Raw genomic sequence first — 27,705 nt, forward strand, 5'->3', positions numbered from 1 at the left:
GCTCATGGTTCCACATGGCTGGGGAGGCCTCACAATCATGGCCGAAGATGAAGGAAGAGCAAAGGGATGTCTTACTTGACAGCAGTCAAGAGAGCATGTGCAGGGGAATTCCCATTTATAAAACCATCAGAGCTCATGAGACTTACTCACTACCACGAGAACCGTATGGGAGAATCCACCCCCATGATTCAGTTTTCTCCACCTGGTCCTGTCCTTGATGCATGGGGGTTATTACAATTCAAGGTGAGATTTGGGTGGGGACACAGCCAAACCGTATCAGTCACCCTCCAAAAATCACACAAAATCTGAAAGTGCCTTCATTCATTCTACATGTATATTGTTGCACTACCCACTTGGAAATTCAGTGGATGTTTCTAGGCTCAGATAATTATCCACAGGCTTTTCATCTGCATGAGAGTCCACTGGGGCAATCTTCATTGAGCAAGACTTCATCTGCATTGCAAGACATCTTCCATCCCTGCCACCATCACCAGCGATCATCACGACAACCAGAAGGCCTTCATATATTTTCAAATTTCCCGCTGAGTTCCACTGCCTTAGACAATTAAGCTTGGAAGTTGGACTCTTCCTGTAGTTTGAGTACTTGAAAATGGGCAGCCAACAATTCCTTTCAAGATCTCATTTCTGTATCCCTGATGATGTCTCTGGCCATCGACTTTGTTGATGGCTTTAGAGCAGCTATGTCATTTAACACTAGAAATTGGATGTCACTGAGTCCTGTGGAAGGGATATTTAATTTCCATTAAAACATGAATTTCATCTGCCCTTGCCATGCTTTTCTTGGTCTTAGCCCAACCTGAGCTGCTGATATTAAGGAACAATAGGATTATTCTGTAATTTTCATTTTACTTTTTGCTTTTTGCTTTTTGTTTTCCATAGCAGTTTTCTAGAGGATTCCCAATACGCTTCCTCATTACCCGGTGCCCAGAATGAACTTATAGAAGCAGAGTATGAGGGGTCCTTTGACAAAGATGAGACCATTTAGAAAATTCCTTTTGTTTGTTGTGATCCATTTTTTAAGGGCAATCACTGCATTGTTGTTATTTAAGAGAAAGAGACAAAGGGAAAGAAACAAACAGCTGGTGTTTAATGACTCCGTCAGACCCAATTATAAAACATCAACTAGTTACGTTGATTTGTGTACATCCATGCCATGGGTATACTTAAAAACATTAGACTGTGCCAGAATTCATCTTGGCTTTGTTTACATTTATCTTTTAAACGTATAAGACTATTGATGGCACCTCACCAAGGTTATAACCCCTTTATAATCATTAATTTTTAATCTAGAAAATAGTCTTGGAGGCAACAAGACTCATCTATATTTTCTTGGACACTCAAATGAAAATATACAGGCCTCAAGCATTAGCTAAAATCATCCAGGAAAGCCTTGTCAAAGGTTAGGAATGTGATATCCTTCTGTTTCCAAAAGCAGCAGCCCTTTATTTAAGATGCTTTTCTGTTTAATTTAATTATCTTTGAACTTCCTGTTGAAGGTTTTGAAAAATACATGTTAGAGGGTGGGGAGGGAGTTCAGCATGTCAGGACTGCTACATTTATGAGTGTGGGCCTTTACTGAAGTCTATCTTTGGAGCCAATGCTTTTTTTTTTTTTTTTTTAATTTTTAAATTTTAAATTCTTACTTTTAGAGATGGAAGTCTCACTCTGTTGCCCAGGCTAGAGTTCAGTGGCACAGTCATAGCTCACTGCAACCTCGATCTCCCAGGCTGAAGCGATCCTCCTGCCTCAGCCTCCCAAGTAGCTGGGGCCACAGGCATGTGCCACCATACCCAACTAATTGTTTATTTTTTGTAGACATAGTGTCTCCCTATCTTCCCCAGACTGGTATTGAACTCCTACACTCAAGCAATCCTCCCTCCTCAGCTTCCTCAAGTGCTGAGATTACAGGCATGAGCCACCACACATGACCTATGTTTATATTGTTAAATCACCATTGTCGATCTTTAAGGGAGACTTTGTTTTGATGTATGCAAGATTGAATTTTTAGTCATCTCTACATAGTTTTCTCAGATTCCTTTTTTTTTTTTTTTTTTAAGATGGAGTCTAGCTCTGTTGCCCAGGCTTGGGTCACTGCAACCTCCGCCTCCCATGTTCCAGCGATTCTCTTGCCTCAGCCTCCCATGTGCAGGCATGCCACCACACCTGGCTGATTTTTGTATTTTTAGTAGAGATGGGGTTTTGCCATGTTGGCCAGGGTGTCTTGAACTCCTGACCTCAGGTGATCCACCTGTCTCGGCCTCCCAAAGTGCTGGGATTACAGATGTGAGCCACTGCAGCCAGCCATCCTTATATTTCTAATAAAAATAAAAAGCTGTATGGGAAGTCAGAACTTGGTTGCTTCATGTCATATTTCCTATTTTTAAGATTTACAGATATTAATGACTCCTTGGGAAAACTGGACTTCAGTCGCCTCTCTCCATCAAAAAACGACTATTGGGCAATGCTGGCTTATAACAGGTCCAAGCTCTGCAACGTCCTCTTCTCCAACGAGCTGCACCGTCGCCTCTCCCCGCGTGGGGTCACGTCAAACGCAGTGCATCCTGGAAATATGATGTACTCCAACATTCATCGCAGCTGGTGGGTGTACACACTGCTGTTTACCTTGGCGAGGCCTTTCACCAAGTCCATGGTAAGAGAACGGCTGCTGGCGCCGCAAACACCTTGGGTCCTAGAGAAACCTGCACACATGTGTCTCCACCTTTTTACCTCTTGCAGGCATGAGTCTGGTCTCAGCAATAACATTGTCCTGCCCATCATAAAGGGCTCTTGAACACATTTGCATCAACTTTAGATTAAATCTGTTGGGGTAAATGCGTCTTGGAGGGCTTGGGTGGACCGTGTGCGTTTCAGTACCATGTTAAATATGGCTGAAAGTCCTTATGGAAATGGTGATTTGTTTTTTGTGTTGTTGTTGTTATGTTTTGTTTTTTGGGGGTTTTTTTATTCAGAAACTTTGAAAATCTATTTTGTGGAGTGCTTGAAAACTGCTGTTTTGTGTCAGTAGGTGGACAACAAAGATTTGTGACTACTGAATTTTCAGGAGATGTGATTCCTTTGTTTCATAGAAAATCTGTATCTGATGTTCTAAATTCTTCTTCTAATGGGTGTAATCCTCTGTTGGAGAATCCTTTGACGGCTAGGAGTGTGTTTTCTTCTTTACTTTCCCAAAGACGATTTTGGATGAATCACGGTACTGTGGTTACATTTGGAAGTGTTTACAAGGGTGATACCATGTTTTTATAATTTGATGTTCATTTATCAGCCATATTAAGAACATTATTCTGTGAAACTGTTTTCTTAGGAAGTAATTTGAATGAAGAAAGCATATTTTCCACAATATATTTGGTAGATTATTTTTCAAAACCAAAAGACTTCAAAAACGTCTTCCTATTAGTGGACACCAGTATTCCAATTACCCAAACTTGAAATCTACTGTACAGAAATCTTCCTTTTCCAAAACACATTTGGCTTTTAGAGATATCACAGGCCTTCACAGTTGAACCTAGGATGTTAATAAAACAAAGCAAAACAACAACAACAAAAAAGAAGTATCGCTGGCCTATTATCCTCCAACCAATGTCACAGCCTTGGAAACCGTCTGCTGCCTTCTCTTACACTCATTCCCACCTCCCATCCTTAACCTTGGTATTTGGGAACGACTTTTAAAACCACATCAAAAGTCTTTTGAACTGCTTAAAAGAACTGCTTAGGAGGAAATAAGTAAGTACATCTTTTATTCTAATCTCCCAAGTGGTTTTTATGCAAAGTAAACAGACATATTCCAAGAGCTGAACACTTAGGATCAGTTGCAGTGAAGGCACGTATGGAGAGTGGTTCTCCATGCCGCAGGGTGGGATTCATCTGTAGGAAGGGATGAATGAAACTTATCTGCAGGTGGATCACAGGGTTTTGAAATTTCCTCATCACTTTGCTCCTGATGATTGTATAAGCGCAGCCTCTTCATGCCGGTTTCTTTGACCGTGATTATGCCTCATACTTTGCTCTTTCCTTCAGTTGGCATGAAAAGAAAGAATATGGATCTGAACTGGGTGCCAGTGCCGTTTAAATGAGGCGTTTAGGAATGAGGAGAGGAGAGAGGTGGATTCTTCCTTATTTTCTGCTGGCCCAGTGCCTTCCACATTAGCAAGCCCAATCAACCATCATTTGTAATCTTTGGGTGTTGAGTTATCTCACTAGTATTTGATCACTGATGGGTTCTAAGGAACTTGGTTCGGTGGCATCAGAGAGTTCATTTTCTCCTTCTTCCGTAAGGTCCCTAATCAGAGGGACATAATGGGAAAGATTTAGAGATGAGTCTGTGACTGCATGGAATTTGGTGAAGGGTGATAGAAGCATCTTGCCATTTGTCGTCAACGCGAATGGATGAGGAGTTGTTGACGGAAAATAGTGGAAACTGTTATTCTGTGTCCTGATCACATTGTTTAGGGACTCTGGGCCAGGGCAGGTGGGAAAAGAAGGAAGACAAGTTTGCTAAAATATAAATGCAGGGTAAATATTTTTATTTATTGGAGAAGAATTATTATCGAATATTTAATATAATATGCTTAATAAAGTCAGACTTGAATGTTGGCTGGTTGAACCTAACAGGAGTATTTCTAAAAAGTACCAGCAAATTAAGTTGGGTCGGTGACTGTATCATGATACCAGAGTGTTGCTGTTTTGGGGGTAAGGGTGCTCAGGACTTGGGCTGAGTGGAAAACTAGAATATGGGGTTAGAAACAGAGGCAGAAGGATTACCATGTCGGGGAGGACGCACCATGAACTGGACGAAGGTTGCAACTCAGTGAGCACCATACCTGGAGTGTGTCCTAGTAATAACAGATGCCCGACCTCCGTGCCTAATTCCTTTGCCTGCCCCACCAGTGTGCAGCAGCCTCTGCCGCAGCCTACCACAGTCTCTCCTGTTTCCCTGGCAGGAGAGCTCAGAGACTACTTGTGAGCAGGTCTCAATGCCTAGAGCAAGGCAAGGCTTGGGAGAAACAGATGTCCTCTGGGAGCAGCCCTGGGTAAAAGATTAAAGGCGCACTAAGCTTTAGGTCCCTGGGTGAGAAGGCTGTGGGAAAATGAGTGGGTAGCTCATGAGAGGGTTTGGAGAAAAGTGGTGACGTCGCAAAAATCCCAGGTTTTGTTGAAGTTGTCTGGGGAGGGGCACTCATAGAAAGGGCAGGGGACGTCAGCATTTCCCTTGTACTTGAGATGGGATTTGACATGGCTTCCTGGTGGTGGCAAGAGAAGAAAGTGGTAACCTGGGACAGTGGACCTCGCAGCTCTCCTGCTAATGGTGCTGATGGCTAAGCTCAGCTCTTACCCTTGACCACTGGAACAACTTAGGTCACCAGCGTTCTGAGTCTGTCTCATTAAGACGAAAATTGCGATACAGGTTGGTGTAAGGACTGACAATAATGCATATAACATCACTAATGATGGATATAGAATTTCTGCAATGATCATAATCTGGCTCTCCAGTAAGGTAGCCATGGGCCACATGTGGCTGGGTTTCTAATTGTGATTGAGAAGCTTAGCATAGATGCAATCTCCCTATCACCAGATGGCTAGTGTGGTCTGCCTTGTCTGCCTATCACCTTAGAGAGGGTGTTTGCTTCTGACACGAGTATTGCTGGAGTACACATTCCATTGCATGAGGTCAAGGGAGCAAGGAATACAACCCAGCCTTGTGTTTGGAAGCCCTGCCTTCATTTCTTCCCTGTAGCCGGCTCCCTTAAGTATTAAACAGCAGTATTCTAATATCAACGTCCCTTTTTTATTTGCTGTGACTTGCTGTGACTACGGTGATTTTAGTTACAGTAATTAGGTCACCCTTCATGGAGTCAGGCTATTTTAAGTGCCTCTTTAAGGCATATTGTTGCAGATCAGTAATTTTACAATTGGATGTTCTTGTGCAACTTTATTAAATGTAATCTGTCTTTTAAATGTTGCCCTTTTACAGTTATACATTTCTAATTGTTGCTGTAAATGCATTATCACTTTGAAATTAATTAATTTTTCCATTTTGGCTGCCTGCAGTATAATAATCACTAATGAGAAACTCACAGGAATCAATTCTCAGCACAGCGGCCCCTACTGGTAAAGCCGTGTCTCTGCCTCCCTGTTCGTCTTGAGATCTAGAGAACTGGACAAGTGATTTGGGGGCTTCTGGGGGAGAAGTGTTTGTTTCCTCCTTCCTCCAATTTATGGTGAAATAAAAATCACAGATAAACTTGGAAATTGAGTTATTTTTAAATGTCCTTCTAAAAAAGATGCAAGATACTTCAAATAGCTGCTTCTAAAATATGTTAAAGGAAACTAACATTTGCTGAGCACTTTCTCATAATGAAGTCACGTCATGCGTGCATTGCCTGTTTATTTTCCTGTCTCTAGAACATTCTTTTATGCAGTTAAATTACTCTAAAATGTTTTGCACATGCATGCATTAGTATGTATTGTTTGGTAAGAACTTCGCAGTTGGTGAAAAAACGTATTGTATTTTAGCATCTATATTTGTATATACATATTATTCTATGGGTTTTAATTCACAAAACCAGGCATTGTATCTGGTGCACATAAGGGATTTTCAAGGCTAATCTTGGCTTTTTGCAGTTGTAGCCACGTGTGATGACTTTAGAATCCTACCGCACTTCCAAATAGAGATGCAGGTTGGCAGTTTATCCGAGATACCACGATGCTTTATGTATCAGCATATATTTTCATTAATTTCTCATAATTTCTATTAGATTTAATAATTCCAAGTTCTGCAATCTTAGATTATTATCTTTATTTTGTAGTTGAAAAGCAGAGAGCTCACCCAGCGTGTTCCGTAAAATGATATACCAGCCTTGTAAACTTTCACTTGCTACTCACAGCTGCATTTGCTGCGTCCAGTGCACAGTAGTTCCCCTTCCATCTATAACTACTTATGCAGTTATGCTTCCTTTTTTAAATGTTTGACAGCACCTTCACTGAAATGAATGCCGCACCCCTCCTCCTTTTTTTTCCACGTAAGCTTTCATTTCTGGTAAACACATCGTTGCCAGAGTTCCCAGGTCCAAGCCAGTCCTTTGTGGACCAGTATGTAAATGTGAAGCTGAGCACTGTCACGTGCCTCTTAGGAGGGTTTTGTGCAACCAAATATTTGTGTTGGCAGGTAACAGTAGAAAGAATATCATGTGTTAGGGTAGCAAGAGCTTAGCAGATGTTTTAGGGAACTGCGTTTTCAAATCATTTTACATTAAAAAATGGCTTACGTTTATGGAACTTCTGCGGCGATCGGGTTACGTTTCCTGTGCCCGCGTAAAGCCAGTCATCGTGCTGAGTTGTAACGGATGTGCGGCTACCCTGCTAATGGATGGGCCGGCAAGGCTGGTTCTGTTGCAAAGTTATAAATTATAGCTAGAAAAAGCACAAGATGTCATTCTTTTAACCTTCGTGAAAGCTAAACGGGGTAATTCTGCCCTTGAATAACCCGCTGCAGGGTGATTTATAGTTGTTACAATTTAAAACATGATGAAGGAGATAATAGATGTTGATTTGTTCTTGAAATTAGTATTTTAGAAAAACACTTCTCCCCCTTTCCACCTTTAAACATACCTGCAGCTGACTACACTATAGATGCCATCAAGGACAAAGTCCCCTGCTTGAATGTGTGTTGGTACATTGGTGTATCACATACAAAGCAGAAGGTGTATGAAACAGGCTTCTTTCTGTTGGGAGGGGGTAATATGATTTTCAAAGTGGACATTTCATTGTATTCTTCATGAATCTAAACATTTCGAGACTCCTGAGTGAGGACTGAATTCTCTGGTTGCCTTTCTCTTGCCAGTCCAGATATGTTAGAACACTGGACTCTCAGGACCCCTCTGTCCTTGGACCACACTGGCGCTTTCCTGCAGTTGCCTGTCAACAGAAGGACCTAGTAGCTGCCTGGGCTCCTCTTACCCCGCCTGAGGCCACCTTCTCGCAGCCTGAAACATTCTTCTTCCTGCCCTGGATTAGCATTAGCATTGGTGTTAGTAGTCTTTCGTCATTATGTCCAAAGCTTTTAAGTTTACAGTGCTTGCTTAGTCCAGAGACCAAAGGATATAAGTAAGTTGGAAAAGGGCAAAGGATTTAGAATCATGAGAGTTGTATTCAAAACGCAGCCTCTGCTACCTTTTAGTTACATAATTTTAAAATGATTTGACCTTTCTGAGGTTAATTTTCTACATCAGTTTGGCTGCTTTAGGCCACAAGTTATTAACACCCACTTAAAGGTGGTTGGAATAATAGAGCTTTTGCTTTCCCACGTGTCCAGAGGAGCTGAGGCAGCAAGGGTTGTGTTTGGCTACTATATGGGTGGCTCCTTCGTGATGATCTTCACTTTTCCCTCATGCTTACAAGATGGCTTCTGTGGTGCCAGCCATTGCATCCTACTTGATAAGGTCTGAAGGCATAGATGGGTGGGATGAGGCTCCTCATTGCATGCCTTTTTCCTTTATCGAGAGAGAGCATTCTGCTTCAGAACTGTCCTCCTGAGTTGACTTCCCGTGAGACTCCACTGGTTGGGACTGAGTCACCTATGTAAATCCTAGATATAAAGGAAGCTAGAGAAGTGGACAACTGGCATTTTGAGCTTCTAGAGTGAGAGGCAAACTCTGATTATGGGGAAAAAGGATAGGGTAATGGTGTTGACGCCGGCACTGTTGAATAGGTGTGTATGTATTTTAATAGATTTTTCATTTATCAGATGAAATGCTGTCTATTTCATAGGGTGGTTGTGAGAGGAAGTGAGAGTTGAAATGAAAGGCATCTAGTCTTATCCGGTCCCCATCCACTTCACCCACCATACCTGAAGCCGCTTCTGGCTCCATGCTCTTTCTCCCCTTCGGGTTTTGAAACATGTTGTTCTTCAGCCTAGAATACTCCTCCTCCGCTCTTAATTTGTACCCATCCTGCAAAACTCAGTCCAAACAGCACACGTCAAGGAAGCAGTTTTGGTCTCTAAGATTATATCAAGCTCTCCAATATGTTCTCTCAGAACAGCCACTGCCTAGAATACTGTCTGACTCCTAATAGCACTCCTAATATACTGAATGAGTAAATGTAGAGTCCTCAGAATTTCTTCTTCATAACATTTCACACAACACAACTGCAATTTAAAGATAATTTCTGTAGTTTTTTTTTTTTTTTTTTTTTTTTTTTGAGATGGAGTGTCTCTCTGTCACCTGGATTGGAGTGCAGTGGCACAATCTCGGCCCACCTCCATGCCTCCCGGGTTCAAGCGATTCCCCTGCCTTAGTCTCCTGAGTAGCTGGGATTACAGGCACCTGTCACCACATCCGGCTAATTTATATATTTTTAGTAGAGACAGGGTTTCACTATGTTGGCCAGGCTGGTCTCAAACTCCTGACCTCAGGTGATCCACCTGCCTTGGCCTCCCAAAGTATCCTGGGATTACAGGTATGAGCCACCATGCCTGGCCTGTAGTTTCTTTTTCTTTTTCCTTTTCTTTCTTCTCTCTTCTCTCTCCTCCTCTCTCCTCTCTCCTCTCTTCCTTCCTTCCTTCCTTTCCTTCTTTCCTTCCTTCTTTCTTTCCTTCTTTCTTTTGCTTCCTTCTTTCCTTCTTTCTTTCCTTCCTTCTTTCCTTCTTTCTTTTCCTTCCTTCCTTCTTTCCCTTCCTTCCTTCCTTCCTTCCTTCCTTCCTTCCTTCCTTCCTTCCCTCCCTCCCTTCCTTCCTTCCTTCCTTCCTTCCTTCCTTCCTTCCTTCCTTCCTTCCTTCCTTCCTTCCTTCCTTCCTTCCCTCCTTCCTTCCTGTTCTTGAGGTGGAGTTGTCTTGCTCTGTCACCTGGGCTGGAGTGCAGTGGCATGATCTCGGCTCACTGCAGCATCCGCCTCCCAGGTTCAAGCGATTCTCCTGTGTCATCCTCCCGAGTAGCTGGGATTACAGGCACGCACCACTACACACGACTGATTTTTGTATTTTTAGTAGAGACAGGATTTTACCATGTTGGCCAAGCTGGTCTCGAACTCCTGATCTCAGGTGAGCCACCACGCCCAGCCTGTAGTTTCTTATTTAACGTCTGGCTCCCCTTCTCTTGACAGTGCTGTTTTTGCCTTCACCTCACCGTATCCCTGGTCCATACAGTAAATTCTCAGTAAATGTTTGTAAATGAATACATGAAAGATGACTCAATAAATGAGAGTTCTTAATGTACTTCTTATCCTTTATGCCTCTGAGGTAGGCAAGGAATTACAGCTTAGAATGCGTAAATACGTAAAAGATAAGGCAAGGAGACCTGTCCAGAGTCACACAGCAAGTACCGAAGGTCCCCCCAAGCTCACGGTCAAATGACATGTAAGGGACATACCCAGCGGTGTGGGTGTGTATGGAGGGAATGAAAGTAAGGAGAGAGAGGCGGGGCACAGGAGACACAGGAGAAGCTTTAGAGCTAGACAGCTCTCGGGTCCAACCCTAGCTCCCTCCCATTCTAAGTCTTGGGCAAGGTTCAAAGCCTGATTAAGATTCACAGGTAAAACTGAGATGTTAGAACTACCTCATGGGCTTGTCTTGAGAATTAAAGACATGATGAACTCAATGACTCTACAGTGTGCTAGACGCTTAAGAAATGTTAACTACTATTGTTATTGACTTGCAGTAGAAATTGAAGATTATGAATGTTCAGCATTCAGAACATACTAGATACTCAATAAACATTATTATTGCTGTCATTATTACCATTATTTTCCCCAACTTCACTGAGGTATGAGTGACAAATTAAAATTTCTCATATGTGTGTGTGTATGTCTCTGTGTGTTTGTGGCTGGGCATGGTGGCTCATGCCTATAGTCCTAACAGTTGATGAGGCCAAGGTGGGAGGATGACTTGAACCTGGGAGTTCAAGGCTGCAGTGAGCTACGATGGTGCCCCTGCACTGCAGCCTGGGTGACATAGCGAGACCCTGTCTCTAAAGAAAAAAAAAAAATATATGTATTCATGGTGTGAACTGTGATGTTTTGATACACATATGCATTGTGAAATGACTACCACAATCAAGCTAATGAGCACATCCATCACCTTACATAGCTATCATTTTTTGTGTGTGGCAAGAACATTGAAAGTCTAGTCTCAGCAATTGTCAAGTATATAATACATTATTATTATAACTGTCGTTAACTGTATTGATCATGCTGTACAATAGATCTCCAGAACGTATTCATTCTGTCTAACTGAAACTTAGGATCCTTTGACCACTATCTCCCCATTCACCACCCCCTCCCACTTCCTCACTACCAGCCCCTACTGGGAACCGCCCTCTACTCTCTGCTTATGTGAGTTTGACTGCTTTAGATTCCACACAAAAAGTGAGATCACAGAGTATTTGTCTTTCTGCTTCTGGCTTATTTCACAAGAAATTGGTGGCTTCTCTCCCCATTGTTTAAAAATACCCATTCTCCTAATGATGGCACTGTGTCTGTCATAAAAGGCCTAATTCTCCCTGTTAACACTGAACATAAAATCCTCATGTGGACCAGGCACGGTGGCTCACGCCTGTAATCCCAGCACTTTGGCAGGCCGAGGCGGATGAATCACCTGAGGTCGGGATTCAAGACCAGCCTGGTCAACACTGCGAAACTCTGTCTCTGCTACAAAGATAGAAAAAAATTGGTCGGGCGTGGTGGCTCTTGTCTGTTGTCCCGGCTACTTGGGAGGCTGAGACATGAAAATCACTTGAACGTGGGAGGTGGAGGTTGCAATGAGCTGACATCGCAGCATCACTGCACTCCAGCCTGGGTGACAGAGTGAGACTAGAAAACAAACAAACAAACAAACAAACTGTATGTCCAAGCCTCAGGAACCACTAAGACAGATTACACACTGGTCGTCAGAACTCAGTCGGCTTCCACAGTGCAGATTTTAAGCTCTGCCCCCTGTTGCCTGTTTTACTAGCACCAACAGCACACCTTAGCTTGGAGGAAACATTGGCCACTTTCTTGTTAAAATCAAAGAGAAGGAAACTAGATCTGCGTTTGTGAGGCTGTAGTATCTCATCACTGTATTTTTTCTGCCTTGCTTTATGGTGTCTCAAGTCAGCCTCAGCCTTTGTTCCTGAATGAGCACCCGAGAGGGGGAGAAAGTGACTATCTGGCCTTAATATGTGTGACAAATTATTTAATGAACGTTTAACCAAGATTTGCAATTCCCCTAGTTTTATCTTCCCGGTTTCCTTTTCTTCTGTGTACCCGTTGGCATTTTGGTAATGCACTGCCTCTTTATAACTCTTTCTAGCTCTTGTATTACTTTTCTTTTTTCTTTTAAGTTTGTGGTGCCTTCTTTGATCCTCCCCTCTTTCAGTTTCCTTTTCTCCGATTTCATACTTACTTCCAGTGATTTTTGGCTGCCACACAGTTTAGATATTGGAGGCCAGCGTGATTAAACTGAGGCCAGGAGTTTGTATTGCCCCATGATGATGTTTCTGGAATGTTTCTTCTATGAACATTGATTTTTGTATAACTCACTGGACATGCTGATTTTTCCCTGTGAGGTGTAAGGTAATGTTTTCCTAGCAAAAACAAAGAGGGCTCAAACCTGGTGCTCGGAATCATCGGGAAATGGAACCCCTCTCCCTCTTCTTGTTACACCAAGAAAAAGCAATACTTTGCAAATCAGCTGAGAACATGTTCCCAGCTCTGTGCCGGGTGCTATGGTCATGGGTTTCCTTCTTTATGTCTTACTCATCTAATGTAATTTTAGAGTGTGCTCTCGTTAGACAATTGTGTGTCTCTGAGCAAATCACTTATCCTCTCTCGTCCTCAGTTTTCTTATCTGTTAAATGAATCAGTTAACCAAGCATGGTCACCCTGTGGGTTAATAGAACAGTTTAATTTGAAAGGAAATAAAAGAAGACTAACAGGGGCCCGCAGATACTGTATTTCATAAATTTTGGATGAAAACCGAACCCACCATCGTTTTGTAAGATAGTGGATATTTTCATGTCGAAAATTGTAGGAAGGACACAGTTATGGGACAAGGAGCAGTTCTTTCAATGGAATATATTTGACTTCAGAGAGAACTCACTCAAATGCTGCTGTGACTGTTTCTCCCTTTTACTGTTACTTTTGGAAGTGATAGGGTCGTCCTTGGAACGACTGGCCTAGAAAATGCTACAGGTATCATTTAAGCTCCATAATTCTTCTGTGTGTGTTTCAGATCCCAGGTTCCAAACCTGCAGTAAAACTTGCTGCATCTCAGTTAATGATGTAGTGAGCCAGGTAAGCCCATCTGTAACATGCAGACCTTTCTGGACGTCCCACCTCGTGGGGTGAAGGGAAAGAAATGTTACAGGTTGACATCAGGGTATAAGCTGTCGTAGAGTTTAGATTCTTTTTATCCAAAAGCCATTCTTTCAGCCTGTGCCCTTTTGTAAATATCATACCCCATCTACTTCCAGAAAGGATTTGGGGCATTAGTCAGTATAGGGGGAAAATGTTCTAGAAGAAGGGCTCTCACCTGAGTAAATTGGTGTGTGGGCCACAAAAAGTTTGGCACGAGATCTTTTTGATGCGCAGGCATTCAACAAATATTGAGCATCTAACATGAACCAGGTGCTCCGCTAGGGACAGAATGCTAAACAAGTTCCCTGTCCTCATGGGAACCATATGTTGGGAAGACAGACGATAGGCATGAAGGGAGAAACCACTCTGACTTCAGCCCGGGAAGGAGCTTTAATTTGAGTGATTGTTTTCACCAATTCATCTTCACAGAAAGAAATAATATGATCACCTTTGGTTAGTAAACAAAACAAATAAGCAAACAGGTTTACAGGCTGAGGTGGGCTGGATCACTTGAGGCCAGGAGTTTGAAACCAATCTAGCTAACACGATGAAACCCTGTCTCTACTAAAAATACAAAAAAAAAAAAAAAAAAAAAAAATTAGCTGGGCGTGGTGGAGCTTTCCTGTAGTCCCAGCTACTCAGGAGGCTGAAGCGCAAGAATCACTTGAACCCTGAAGGTGGAGGTTGCCATGAGCAGCGATCGTGCCACTGTTCTCTAGCCTGGGTGATGGAGCAAGGTTCTGTCTTGGGGTGGGGAGTGGGGGTGCAGGGGGGAAAGAAAAGAAACAGCTTTACTTATGTTTTTGATGAGCCTAGCCTTTGCTCTGCTTTGGAAAACGGGCGCGTCATTTGGCTAAAATAGTCAAATGCGTAGCTGGCTGTATGTGGACTGATGAGTGGGGTTTTTTTGCTTCTTTTAGATCTGGAAAGGCTAACTGCAAAACAGAAATGCTCATGTTATTGATGTCTTTTTCTTCCTTTGGTGTGATGAAAAGGTACCAGTAGGGATCATCCATAAAACTAGTTAGTAAACTATCAGTTTAATGTACAAAGGTCAAGAAATATACACATCATACTTGAGACCATGTTCCAGAGAACATTTTGTAACCTGTGAAGCTCTTTTCAAGTCTTAGATAGGAAGTATGGAACACGTATGGCCTTTTGACTGGGGAGGTCTTGGTTTTTTTTCCTTTTCCTGAAATACTAAGGACTGTATTAATTGGGAACTTCCTATTAATATAAATACATTTCGAAATATGTTTTTCTTTTTTGAGACAGAGTCCCACTCTGTCCCCCAGGCTGGAGTGCAGTGGCATGATCTTGGCTCACTGCAACCTCCGCCTTTCCGGTTCAAGTGATTCTTGTGCCTCAGCCTCCCTAGTAGCTGGGAGTACAGATGTGCACCACCACACTGGGCTAAATTGTTTGTATTTTTAGTAGAGATGGGGTTTCGCCATGTTGGCCAGGGTGGTCTCGAACTCCTGGCCTCAAGTGATCCGCCCGCCTCAGCCTCCCGAAGTCCTGGGATTATAGGCATAAGCCACCATGCCCAGCCCCAATTTTTTTTTTTGTTTTTTTGAGATAGATTCTTGTTCTGTTCTGGAGTATGGTGGCGTGATCTCGGGTCACTGCAGTCTCCATCTCCTGGGTTGGTCTTGGGTTTAAATGTCGAATTTTGCCCCTTGCCTTCTCCATGGCCTTGGTCAACATCCTGAAGTGTCAGGTCCTTTTCCGCCTTTGCTGTGACACCAGATGTTGCCTGCCTCAGGCGGTTGTTGCAAGGACTGAAGACAGGAAGGCCTGGAAAGACTTGGAAGCATTTCTGTCACATCCCAGGAACTCAGTAAATGCCAGCAAGGGTTATTATTGTGATGATTTTACTACTACTATTACTGATATTATAATTAATATTCTAATTGTTCATTATTGCCTTATGAAAACTACTTATTATGATATGTTTTTCTCACTATTTGGTGAACATCAACTATAGTACCAAGTGTATACTTTCTTTTTTTTTTTTTTGGAGGTGGGGAGATGGAGTCTCTCTCTGTTTCCCAGGCTGGAATGCAGTGGCATTAGCTCACTGCAGCCTCTGCCTCCAGAGTTCAAGCCATTCTCCAGCCTCAGCCTCCTGACTAGCTGAGATTACAGGCATGTGCCACTACACCCGGCTAATTTTTATATTTTTAGTAGAGATAGAGTTTTGCCATGTTGACCAGGCTAGACATGAACTTCTCACCTCAAGGGATCTACCCACCTTGGCCTCCCTAAGTGCTGGGATGACAGGCGTGAGCTACTGCCAAGTGTATACTTATTTTAGGTGTATTATGATGTGCCCTGTGCTTTTCTTTGCTATACTGGAAGGTCATGATGGCAGAATATCTTACTTATGCTTCTCTGTACTCTGTCCACTACAGTGCCTTGCGAAAGTAAGGTTTTTAGAAATGTTTGAGTAGTTATTTCCTGTTTTCTGAAACAAGCAGAGTATTTGATCTTATAAAAATCTGGCTCAGTTCAAGTTTGCAGTGTAGCCTTGGAAGGGACCCTGGGCAGATGGATTTTCTAAAATTACAGAGGAAACTAGATCTGTAACTCTGTACATTTACTCCGATGCCAGTGACAATGGCAATATTTTAATACTATGATAAATTTTTTCTTAAGCATTTGCTGTAAATCAGTAAATCTGTGTAAAGCAACTTATTTCGTCATCATGTGGAATTTCTACATCCTGTAGAAGTTCAAGAGAATTGTCCTCCTTTTACAGACAAGGAAACTGAAGTTTAGAAGTGCTAAGTAAACTGTCTTAGTTCACTTAGCTAGTAAGTGACAGGGATGGAATTGAATCCATATTTATCAGAGGTGAGAGTGTACGTGTAATTATTCAATTACATTTATGTAGATACCTGCATACATGCATGCCCCCCTTAGACTCCATTGTTCCAAAAGGTAATGATAACAGATTAAAAATTAGTGGGAGGTGGAAGGAAATGCAAAAGTAGACATTTACTTGAGAAAGAAAAAAGAAACCATGCAGGATTCCATTTCACAAACCTGTACACCTGTTACTGGGGAGTTGGCGGAGGGTACTGGAGGAAGGCAGACTTTGTTCTAAGCTGATAGCAGCCGAGGAAAGCAGAAGAACATCATCATTCTTACTACTATTATGGAGTCAGAGTCTCCTTCTGTCATCCAGGCTGGAGTGCAGTGGCATAGTCTCCGTTTTCTACAATGTCCACCTCCTGGGTATAATCGATCCTCCTGCCTCAGCCTCCCAAGTAGCTGGGATTACAGGCACCCGCCACCACACCCAGCTAACTTTTGTATTTTTAGTGCAGACGAGGTTTCACCATACCGGCCCAGCTGGTCTCGAACTCCTGACGTCAAGTGATCCGCCTGCCTCAGCCTCCCGATGTGTTGGGATTACAGGCATGAGCCACTGCTTCTGGCCTAGAAACTGTTATTAATAGAAGTTCTGGGACAATGGCCCTGCTCTCATTACTTGCCCCCAACCCATGCAATGAAATACTGGCCTGTGGGTATGTGGTCCCTTCAGCTCATTTTTTGAAGCTGACCGAAGGACCACAGTAATTCATAACGGGGGAGTTAAATTCTTCAAGGTGAGCAAAACAGAAATGCAGAAATTAATAAGATTGTGTGGATTTGTTATGTATCACTGCATAACAGATTACCTCAATAGTTAGCAGGTTAATACAACACACATTCATTATTTTTCAGTCTCTGTAGATTAGGAAGCAGACATGGCTTAGCTGGGCTGTGTGCTTTAGGGTCTCTCATGCTGCAATCAAGTTGTCCACTGGGCTGGAGTCATCTTCTTACCAACAACGCTGGCATCCCAAAAGAGTGGGGTCTTTCCCTGTTGGGTGTCATGAAGGTAACACACAAAACCGAAGGTGAGTGTCAAGCAGTACACGCTTTATTCGGTGGTCATGGAATTGAGAAGCAGGAGCATGCTCACAAATTTACAGATCAGCTGCTCCACTAATGAGGGGTGAGGAAGTTGAAATATAGACTGTGTTGTTGTTGTTTTAATGAAGAAGCTGGACATTAAAATCAAGGAGAGAAATAATCATGTCTTCTCTTGAGATGGGCAGTGAACTTCCCAGAACCAGAGTGTTGCCTTCGTTGTTTGTGTATTTTTATTTTTTTTTATTTTTGAGACGAGTCTCGCTCTGTCGCCCAGGCTGGAGTGCAGCGGCGCGATCTCGGCTCACTGCAAGCTCCGCCTCCCGGGTTCACGCCATTCTCTTGCCTCAGCCTCCTGAGTAGCTGGGACTACAGGTGCCCGCCACCATGCCCAGCTAAATTTTTTGTATTTTTAGTAGAGAGGGGTTACACAGGTTAGCCAGGATGGTCTCAATCTCCTGACCTCATGATCCGCACGCCTGGGACTCCCAAAATGCTGGGATTACAGGCATGAGCCACTGCGCCTGGCCTGGCCGAATGTTGCCTTCCTTTTTATCCTTTTATGGCTTCTTCTGATCATTGTCATGGTGATTGTCAACTGTCATGGCGCTGGTGAGAGTGCCATTTAGCATGGAAATGAGATTATAATGAAGCCTGAGGTCTTTTTTAAGTCCTTGGGTCAGCTGTTTTGGTTCTAACAAATCTCAGCTGGTCTGGTTACAGAGGGAACTTTTTATCACAGGTGTCCTGTTTCTTAAAGATAAGCAGCGTTATTACAGGGTAGAAATTCAGCTGTCACGTAGGCATTATACCAGGTAACAATCTCAAGGCTCAAGGGGGAAGGATCTACTGCCAAGCCTATGTAGTTGCTGGCAGGACTCAGGTCCTTATGGGCCAGTGGATTGAGGGCTTCCTTTCCTTCCTAGTATTTGGTTCCTTGCCACGTAGGGATCTCCATCATGGCTGCTGGCTTTATGGAAGCAGGTAAGCCAAGAAGGAAATGGAATCCATTGGTAAAACGGAAGTCACAGTTCTTTGTAATGTAACCACAGAAGTGCCATCTTACTGCTTTTGCCATATTCTTTTTGTTAGAAGGAAATCACTGAGTCTGATCCTTGTTAAAGGGGAAAGGACTTCACAGTGGTATGAATCCTGAGAGGCAGGGGTCATCAGGGCCAGCTACCACACTCTACAACTTGAGTTTTGTTTTGGATTTTAGTGCGTTTTGGAGGCCCTGCTACATGGTGGTAGATTTACTCACAGGACTTGATGATTTTTCTTGGCCTGCCTGAAGCCATAGCGTTTATTACGGATAATTTTGTCTTTTCTTTGGTCTTTTCCTGTTTGCATCCTTACGTCATCCTTATCTTCCCTCTTTCTGGGCTGAGAGAGGCACCAAATGTACCCATTTAAAAAATTATATAAATATGTATATGTATGTGTGTGTGTGTATATATATATACACACATATATATATGTTTATGCTTTATGATGGGAGATAAGATTTAGTCCTTTAATAAGAAAGCTTATGAAAAGAATAAACAAACCAGTAGATAAAGTATCCTAAAGTCAAGTATTTGTTTTCATGTTGCCTTAGTAGAAGGGGCCCTTGTTAATCGATGGCCCAAATCATCTTTCTAAAGAAATGTGTATTGCAGAATTTGGACTTAAGTTATAAAAACTAGCCGGAAAGTGTGAACTTTTTTTTTTTTAAGCCATAAAGCTAGGTAAGGCTGGCCAATCATTTCAAAGTCTGTGTAGAATATCTAGACTATATGTAATCCTAGGATTTGTTGCTGTATTGTTACGATTTTTTTTTAAGCAGGAAGCTAAAAAAGAAAAATAACCACCTTTTGCTGCTTTTAGAAAATAGGTTTGAGATTTATTTTGAATACTAAAGTTTGGTTTTCATGTTATAAAGCCAACCATGTTAAAAATGTATAATAAATAAAGTATCTAATTTAGCAAAATTCAAATTTCCCCCATGAAATATCAAGCTCTTTTACTGAGCTGGACTTTTTGCTTCTTCACATGCCACCTTGTGTAGAATTTGAACCACTTTAAACATCGCATCCTTCAGTTTCATATGATGGGGTCTCTTGAATCATTTACATTTTGAAAAAAGAAAGTGAAATATTCTTTAAGAAGCCAAAGTAATCCACGAGAATGTATGGTGTTTGTTCAGCTGGATATCTTATTTATTTGAAGTACTGAGAGAGAAATCTCTTCTGACTGCTCAAAAAAGGGAAGAATAAACAGTGAGAGTGTCCAAGTAATCTGAGCTAAAAAGTTCCTTCTTTCAGAGAAAAGTTATAAAAAGTATATTTGCTGGATCCAAAAAAAATACTGTATATCAACTACTGAGAGCTGCATAATGTTTTCTTAGTATTCTCACTCTTTAAAAGAAAAAAGAAAACCTGTAAAATTTGGGAACTTAAACTTTTTTTGATATTTTTATATTTCTAGGCAGGTGAATGCAGTTAAGTCTGTTTTTTGGTTTTAGAACATAACATTTCTTGTTGGCTATTGTGTGTGCTACATGTATGATTTGTCTCTCTGTTAATTCTCTATAACCATAAACGACCAAATAATGAAATTACCATGGCTGAATTCTGCATATTAACCCAGAGCAGATTTCCTCTGAGAAAGATTATAAGGTGGTGCTTAAAAGAAAAAATTATAATATATTTCAAAAGAATTAGATTCTGAAATATACCCAATAATGAAAACAATATAGTTCTCTTCTGCTTTTTGTCCTTCCTATTCCAAGCACTGGAAAGGAGCTGGCATATTTCTTATGTATGAAAAGTAGAAGAATATATTGGATTCCTTTATCCCTAACCTGGAAGAGTCTTTCTTGGACTGCAGTTTGCTTTCCCGTTATACTTAAGCTTGTTTATTGCATCTTCCAGTGTCACTTTATCTCATTGCCAAGCTAAAGGCTCTGTTGGGTTCTTATTTGAACCCAGAGTGGAGGCCGATTTCATCCAAAGCCATTGTTTTTTTAAATTAGAAACTAAACTCACCTTTTTCAAGTCCTCCTGACCATGTATAGGTCCTCATGTTAGTCTGTAATGTGAAGATATGAAATGTATTTGATACAATAGGAGATTGACTGATTTTTCACTGAAAGAATATACATTCTGCAGAACTAGAAGATAAAGATAATAAAACAACTCACATTTCTTAGGACTCAGTTTGCTCAGGCTCTGTTCCAAGTATGTTTCATGTGTCAAACTCATTTATTTCCCATAGTCCACTACCAACATGGCGGCATGGGGAGGAGCTGAGAAGAGCATATTTCGCTGAGTTTGGTTGCAGAAGGATGCAATGTGAGGTAGCAGACGCGCCATAAGAACACAGGATCTTGAAGTTGAAGAAACCAGCCTGGAATGAATCCAGGCCCTTCCTTTTAGTGACCTACTGGCCAGCCACATTACCTCTTTGGGCTTTGGGTTTTCTTTTTCACTGTAAAATGGGGAAAGTAGCTCCCACATCTTTGGGCTGTTGATGGGGGGTGTATAGGACACAGCTCAAACCTTTGGTGTATAGTAGATACTAAACGTAATGCTCGTCTTCTTCATGCCACTGCAGGTGAGAAATACTCTTCAATTCTTGATTCTAAGGAAAATCCTTGGGGAACTGCCACCATTCCTTCCATTTGATAATGAAATTATAACATCATGTACCGTTGGAACCCTCAGTTCAACACTGCCTTTTTTCAGGCCATATTAATGCAATGGTTAGCATATGAACTTGTTTCCATTTTTAGTGAATCTAATGCATTATATTCACCTTGTTCTCTGCTGTTCTTTCTTTCTTTCTTTTTTTTTTTTGAGACGGAGTCTTGCTCTGTCACCCAGGCTGGAGTGCAGTGGCGCGATCTCAGCTCACTGCAAGCTCCGCCTCCCGGGTTCACGCCATTCTCCTGCCTCAGCCTCCAAGTAGCTGGGACTACAGGCACCCGCCACCGCGCCCGGCTAATTTTTTGTATTTTTGGTAGAGACGGGGTTTCACCATGTCAGCCAGGATGGTCTGGATCTTCTGACCTCGTGATCCGCCCACCTCGGCCTCCCAAAGTGCTGAGATTACAGGTGTGAGCCACCGCGCCCGCCGTGCATGTTCTTTCTTTAAGTCATGTTAGATCCCTTTTTTCGAAGCAGGTCAAATTTGAATTAATAAAATGATTTATGTTGAAGTACAGGCATATCCCACAGAATCTCTTAATACCAGGCCAAAAGTAAGTTTATCTTGATCTGTACTTTGGACATATTTCTGAATTGTCCACACTCAACAAAAGAGTTTGCACAACACCCTTTGAACAAATGGATATTTGAAAACCATCCTGTCTTCAGTTTTAGATTTTTTTCAATTTTGTTTTTACTCTCATATGATTCACATGCTAGTTATTGAATGCAGTCTGCCAGCGGCCCAGATGGCAGATCTTTTAATTAGATATGTTTGTGTTCATGTGTGTATGCATGTGTGTGTACATGTAATCACAGTTCATCAAGGACCTAATAAATATTTCTCTCTCTCTTTTTTTTTTTTTTTTTTGATGGAGTCTCACTCTGTTGCCCAGGCTGGAGTGCAGTGGCGTGATCTTGACTCATTGAAACCTCTGCCTCCTGGGTTCACGCTATTCTGCCTCAGCCTCCTGAGTAGCTGGGACTATAGGCATGCACTACCACAGCTGGCTAATTTTTATGTTTTTAGTAGAGACTAGGTTTTACCATGTTGGCCAGGCTGGTATTGAACTCCTGACCTCCATGTGATGTGCCCACCTTAGCCTCCCAAAGTGCTGGGATTACAGGCATGAACCACTGTGCCTGGCCTTAATAAATACATACTTATGTCTTTCGATCTTTTTCTGTTTTTCTACTATTCCCTTTCCCCTATGACTGCTATTGTTTTCCAGTGAGCTATTTATATATATATAGAGAGAGAGAGAGGGAGAGGGAGTCTTACTCTGTTGCCCAGTCTAAAGTACAGTGGCAAGATTACAGCTCACTGCAGCCTCATGAGCCTCAACCTTCTCGGCCTAAGTGGTCCTCCTCTCTCAGCCTCCCGAGTAGCTGGGATTACAGGCACCCACCTTCATACCTGGCTAATTTTTGTATTTTTGTGAAGATGGGGTTTCATCGTTTCATCATGTTGGCCAGGCTGCAGCTATTTATATCTTAAATGTGTATTTGTAAAAAAAATTTATTTCTCAGCCCTGTGTGGTAGCTCATTTCTGTAATCCTGGCACTTTGGGAGGCCGAGGTGGGAGGATCACCTAACACCTAAGGTCAGGAGTTTGAGAACAGCCTGGCCAATATGGTGAGACCCCGTCTCTACTAAAAATACAGAAATTAGCTGGGCATGGTGGCAGTGACTGTAATCCCAGCTGCTTGGGAGGCTGAGGCAGGAGAATCGCTTGAACCCGAGAGGTGGGAGTGGCAGTGAGCAGGGATCACGCCACAGCACTTCAGCCTGGGCAAATGAGCGAGACTACGTCTCAAAAAAAAAAAATTTATTCAGTTCATTTAAGATGGTTTATGAAGACAACAGGAGCTAGCGATAGCAATGCAAATGGACACTTGCAGACAGTAAGGACTCAATACGTGGGTTTGTTCAAGTTATATCGTGCAGACAGGCTTGTGCAGTTAGAAAATCTGTCTAGGGTAGGGAGAGATAAAACCAGCCACTTCAGCCCTGCTATTTTTATCCTGAAGATTTTTTTTAACTCTGTTTATGAATAAAACATTTTAATCAGTGCTGTATCAACACTGATCAATTTTTTTCATGAAATGTAATACAGGGTGAATTCCATTAAGTCAATTAAATACTTTGATCCAGTTTTTAAACAGTGCAAAGATAGTTAAGCTCTTCTTTTATTGAAATCCTTTTTACCAAAACCATTTTTTATGTTTATTTTATAGTGAAGATTTCATGTATCTGTTTTCTGTACATGCCAAGTTGTACAGCTTTTTCTATTGTGAGTTTCCTTTTGCGTCAATTTTTCCCACCAAGTCTAACTTTTAGATTAGGCAGATCTCGATTTCACCACATCTGGTTTTTGTTGTCATTGAATTTTTGTGATGCAGTGATTTCAATGAGAAATATATGCCATTAATTTGATGAAAGATCAGCATTTATTATCTAATACCCAAGACATTCCCCAGCAAGCCTCCTCCAGTATTCTAGAGTTTCTTATTTCTTGAGGATTGGTCTCTGGGCATACTGCTAATCTCATTGTTTCCCAGACTTTCAATGTTTTGGATGACTTTGGAAGCCTTGATTTCTGTAGGCTGTGGCAGGACAGTTTCTGATAGACAGATCAAGGTGTTGTATGTTGCTCTAAAACAGCATCTCTCAAACTTTTTTGGACCACTACCTAAGTTTTTTCTGTTGCAACCCAATGCATTTATACTTATGTATATTCGTGTGTGTGTGTGTATGTGTATGTGTGTGTGTATTATAGGCATGTGCGTGTATTTGTCTGAAATAAAAGTTTTACAAAATGATACTTTTGCCTATGAGCAGTGTCCTCTGCTGTTTTTTTTTCTTGGTTGTGTTTTTTGTTGTTGTTGTTGTTTTTGAGATGGAATTTCATTCTTGTTGCCCAGGCTGGAGTACAGTGGTGCGATCTCGGCAGACCCCAACCTCCACCTTCCAGGATCAAGTGATTCTTCTGCCTTAGTGTCCTGTGTAGCTGGGATTACAGGCATGTGCCACCACGCCCAGCTATTTTTTTTTTTTTTTTTGTATTTTTAGCAGAGATTGTTGGTCATGCTGGTCTCGAACTCCCAACCTCAGAGGATCCATCCTACTCGGCTTCCCAAAGTGCTGGGATTACAGGCTTGAGCCACTGTGCCCAGCTGTGTTTTTTTTGTTTGTTTGTTTTTGTTTGTGCATGTGCCAATAATGGCCCAGTTTCAATATCCACTGTTGGTTTCACCACCCCACTAGATCACAGTCTGGCCTTTGACAGTCACTGCCCCAATACTGTTTGATCTGCTCCCCTCTGATAAACGTTCTTTGAGTGCCCCACGTGTCAGGCACTGACTTTAGGCGTAGCAAATGCAAAAACGATCTAGGTGTTCTGGATGTATGGGTGCCTACCTTAGGAGGACGCAGATGGGGAGAATGGGAAAGGGAGGTGAGATGAGCAGCACTGGGATGTGTGACTTTTCTGTCTTGAGGGTAGATACAAGAGGAGTCAGAGAAAGTTGCAGAACAGAGATGATGTCTTTACTGAGACTTGGATGATGTGTCGGAGGCAAACGTGTTGACACAAATTAGAGAATTTTAGGTTCCCTTTGCAGCTGTGGCTGGGCTGGGATAAGGACTATGGACAAACTTACGGGGGTGCTAAAAAGCTCAGTAATGAAGATAAATGATATTTTAATCTAATATTTAAAAAAATAGAGTCTGGGCCTGGTGGCTCACACCTGTCATCCCAGTACTTTGGGAGGCCGAGATGGATGGATCACCAGAGTTCCGAAGTTTGAGACCAGCCTGCCCAAAATGGTGAAATGCCATCTCTACTAAAAACACAAAAATGAGCTGGGTGTGGTGGTGTGTGCCTGTAGTCCCAGCTACTCGGGATGCTGAGGCACGAGAATTGCTTGAACCCAGGAGTAGGAGGCTGCCGTGAGCCGAGATTGCGCCACTGCACTCCAGCCTGGGTTATAGAGCAAGACTCTCTCAAAAAACAAACAAGCAAAACAAAAAAAATTAATGCAAAACAAAATGACAAAATTTCAAAATTTATGTCAAGACAAATTCAGTATTATAGCAAAGGCTCAAGTAATGAACATGAATTTATAATGATGCCTTGGGGAGGTGAAGGTTAAAAAAAAAAAAAAGGCCACCAAGGACCTCATGTTAAAGTTGATGATGACAAAAGTGAACAGTGATGATGAGATTAAAAAAACTAACATTTATTTTTACATTTTTTAAACTAGCATTTGTGTTAACATTATTTTAATCTGTGCACTTAAGGGAGACGGAATATGCTGAGGCTGGCAGTGGCTATAGGCCAGGACCTATGCTATGTACCTTATCTGTTTCTCATGCTGATTCTTTGAGAGCAGCGTTCCCTGTTACTACCAAAGGAATTTAGAGGCAATCAGTGATGTGCACAGGGCTATGTAACTAAAGGGGGTGGAGTGGGATTCAGGCCCCTTCCAACTGACTGAAGTGCCCAAGCTCTAAATCCCTGCCACACACAGCCTCTGTTGGCCCTCGGTTGTGTCTGAGCTTCAGAGGTTGTTTTTATAGCAGCAAAACAGTGAGTTGGGAAGAGGGAGACATTTTTAATATAGACACCAAAAGAGAGGCTGGAAGAGTTGACCATTTAGAAATGTCACGAGTGTCTGTGAATAGTGTTGGAGGCTGGGAGGCAAGAGAAAAAAATAGTCCTCATGTTGCACAAGTAGCAGTAGAAACAGCCTTTTTTAAAAAAATTAATTTTGTTTATGCATGTGTGCATAAACAAAAAAGTAATAGAAACTATTTGATATTTAAGTTTAATTTAGCACTTAAGAAAATGTTTTGTCTTTTTTTGGTTTGGTTTCTTAATCAGTAGCATTAAATTCTTGTCCCAGGGATACCTGATAGAGCTACCATAGAACAATAGTTTAACGTAATTTGAAGTATTTTTTTCTTCTGATGGGTACGTAGTTTATTTTTATAAATAATTTAAAAAATTGTGAATTGGTTGCGTCTCTGAAACATCCTGATATATCTTTTTGTTGATGACCCTTAGCTAAGGATGTAAGACAGATTCTAAGAGAATAGGTAGAATAGCCACATGTGTCACTTTCATAACATGTGTAAAAATTATCATGCCCATTCATTATTTAAAGAGCTGTGGCCTTTTAGTGAATACCAACATTAACAAACCATGTTAACATGATTTAAAATACGTAATGAAATTTGCGATGCATCTGATGACGGAACTGTCGAATTAGTGCACATGGCGTTGACTGATCGCCCTTAAAAAGTGTTACTTGCATTGCTTGAAGAGGGAAGATACACATCCCCTTGTGGGCTGGCAGCATTTTTGCTAACTTAAACGATGCTACTGGCAGGCTGGTTTATTTGATGTTGAAATGTCACACAGTATGTGCCCACCCTACGATTTGAATCTGCTGTGCAGTTCAGACCGAATGGTAACGTTCTCTGTGATCGTGTCTGTGTCTGCACCCTTTCTGGTTTTGTTTCTGTTGTCTTCGTCAATAGACCTTTCAGGAACCTTCCTCGGATCTCAGATCTTCTGAAACAGGATTATCCCGAGGTAGCAAAAGCTGTCCTGCAAATATGCCATCGCACAACTTTAAATAAAGCGGAAAAAAGTCTTTTCATTCAGTTCATATTTGCTACTTGTTCTCTTGATTCCGTCAAAGTAATGACTAAGTACAGGTCTTTGGATAAAGAGCTGCACCAAGCAGGTATTGCTTCGTGTCTTGCACATACGTCCTGAGAAAGCAAAGGTGAATTTTATCAGTTGGTAGGTGGAAATAGAAAAACTTTTTTTTTTTCATTCACCAATTTTTTTTCCCCCAAATGCTGAGCTTTCTTTGGGGAAATCTTAATAGCCATTTTTATAAGACTCTGCATTTACAATGTGTGTGGGGGCCACAGAGGACACACACGAAAATAACATGAACTGGCTAGATGCAGTGGCTCATGCCTGTAATCCCAGCACTTTGGGAGGCTGAGGCAGGTGAATCACCTGAGGTCAGGAGTTCGAGACCAGCCTGGCCAACATGGTGAAACCTCATCTCTACTAAAAATACAAAAATTATCAGAGCGTAGTGGTGGGTGCTTGTAATCCCAGCTATCGTGAGGCTGAGGCAGGAGAATCGCTTGAACCCGGGAGGTGGAGGTTGCACTGAGGCAAGATGGCGCCACTGTACTCCAGCCTGGGTAACAGAGCGAGACTCGGTCTCGCCAAAATAAAAATAAAAATAAAAATAAAAATTTAAAAAAAGTAAAAAAAAAAATAAAATAAATAAAAAGAACATGGACTTAGCAGCTTTCCCTGGGCTTAGTAACTTGTCTGACGTCTCATGCTGGAGTTCGAATCCCCTTGTTTCTAGAAGAGAAATCCTTCAGATACGAAGGCGTGTTCCGTGATTTTGCCGAACTTACCCTACAGATTGTTTTATTATATATTCTGCCCTCTTCTATTCCCTGCCAATTAATTGTTTCATTGGTATAGCTTTTTTTTTTTTTTTTTTTTGAGACAGAGTCTCGCTCTGTTATCCAGGCTAGAGTTCAGCAGCGTGATCACAGCTCACTGCAGTCTTGACCTCCTGGACTCAAGCAGTCCTCCCGCCTTAGCCTCCCAAGTAGCTTGGACTGTAGGCAATGCCACCATGCTCTGCTAAATGTTTTTGAATTTCTGTAGAGACAAGGTCT

General features: G+C 41.9%; 1 protein-coding gene across 5 annotated transcripts in view; it reads left to right on the plus strand.

Moving 5' to 3' along the window:
- Positions 1-27,705, plus strand: part of WWOX (WW domain containing oxidoreductase) — a 1,124,793-nt gene that overhangs the window by 342,335 nt on the left and 754,753 nt on the right. For all 5 annotated transcript variants that reach the window (XR_010583895.2, XM_005592616.4, XM_074026754.1 and 2 more), the window contains one exon: positions 2,407-2,671. Coding sequence is in view for 4 of the 5 variants with exons in the window: in XM_005592616.4 (XP_005592673.3) it covers positions 2,407-2,671 (265 nt within the window). In the remaining variant the exon portion in view is untranslated. The remainder of the gene's footprint in view (positions 1-2,406; positions 2,672-27,705) is intronic.

The sequence above is a fragment of the Macaca fascicularis genome, chromosome 20, assembly GCF_037993035.2.
Source record: "Macaca fascicularis isolate 582-1 chromosome 20, T2T-MFA8v1.1".
In the NCBI taxonomy this organism is placed as follows: Eukaryota; Metazoa; Chordata; class Mammalia; order Primates; family Cercopithecidae; genus Macaca; species Macaca fascicularis.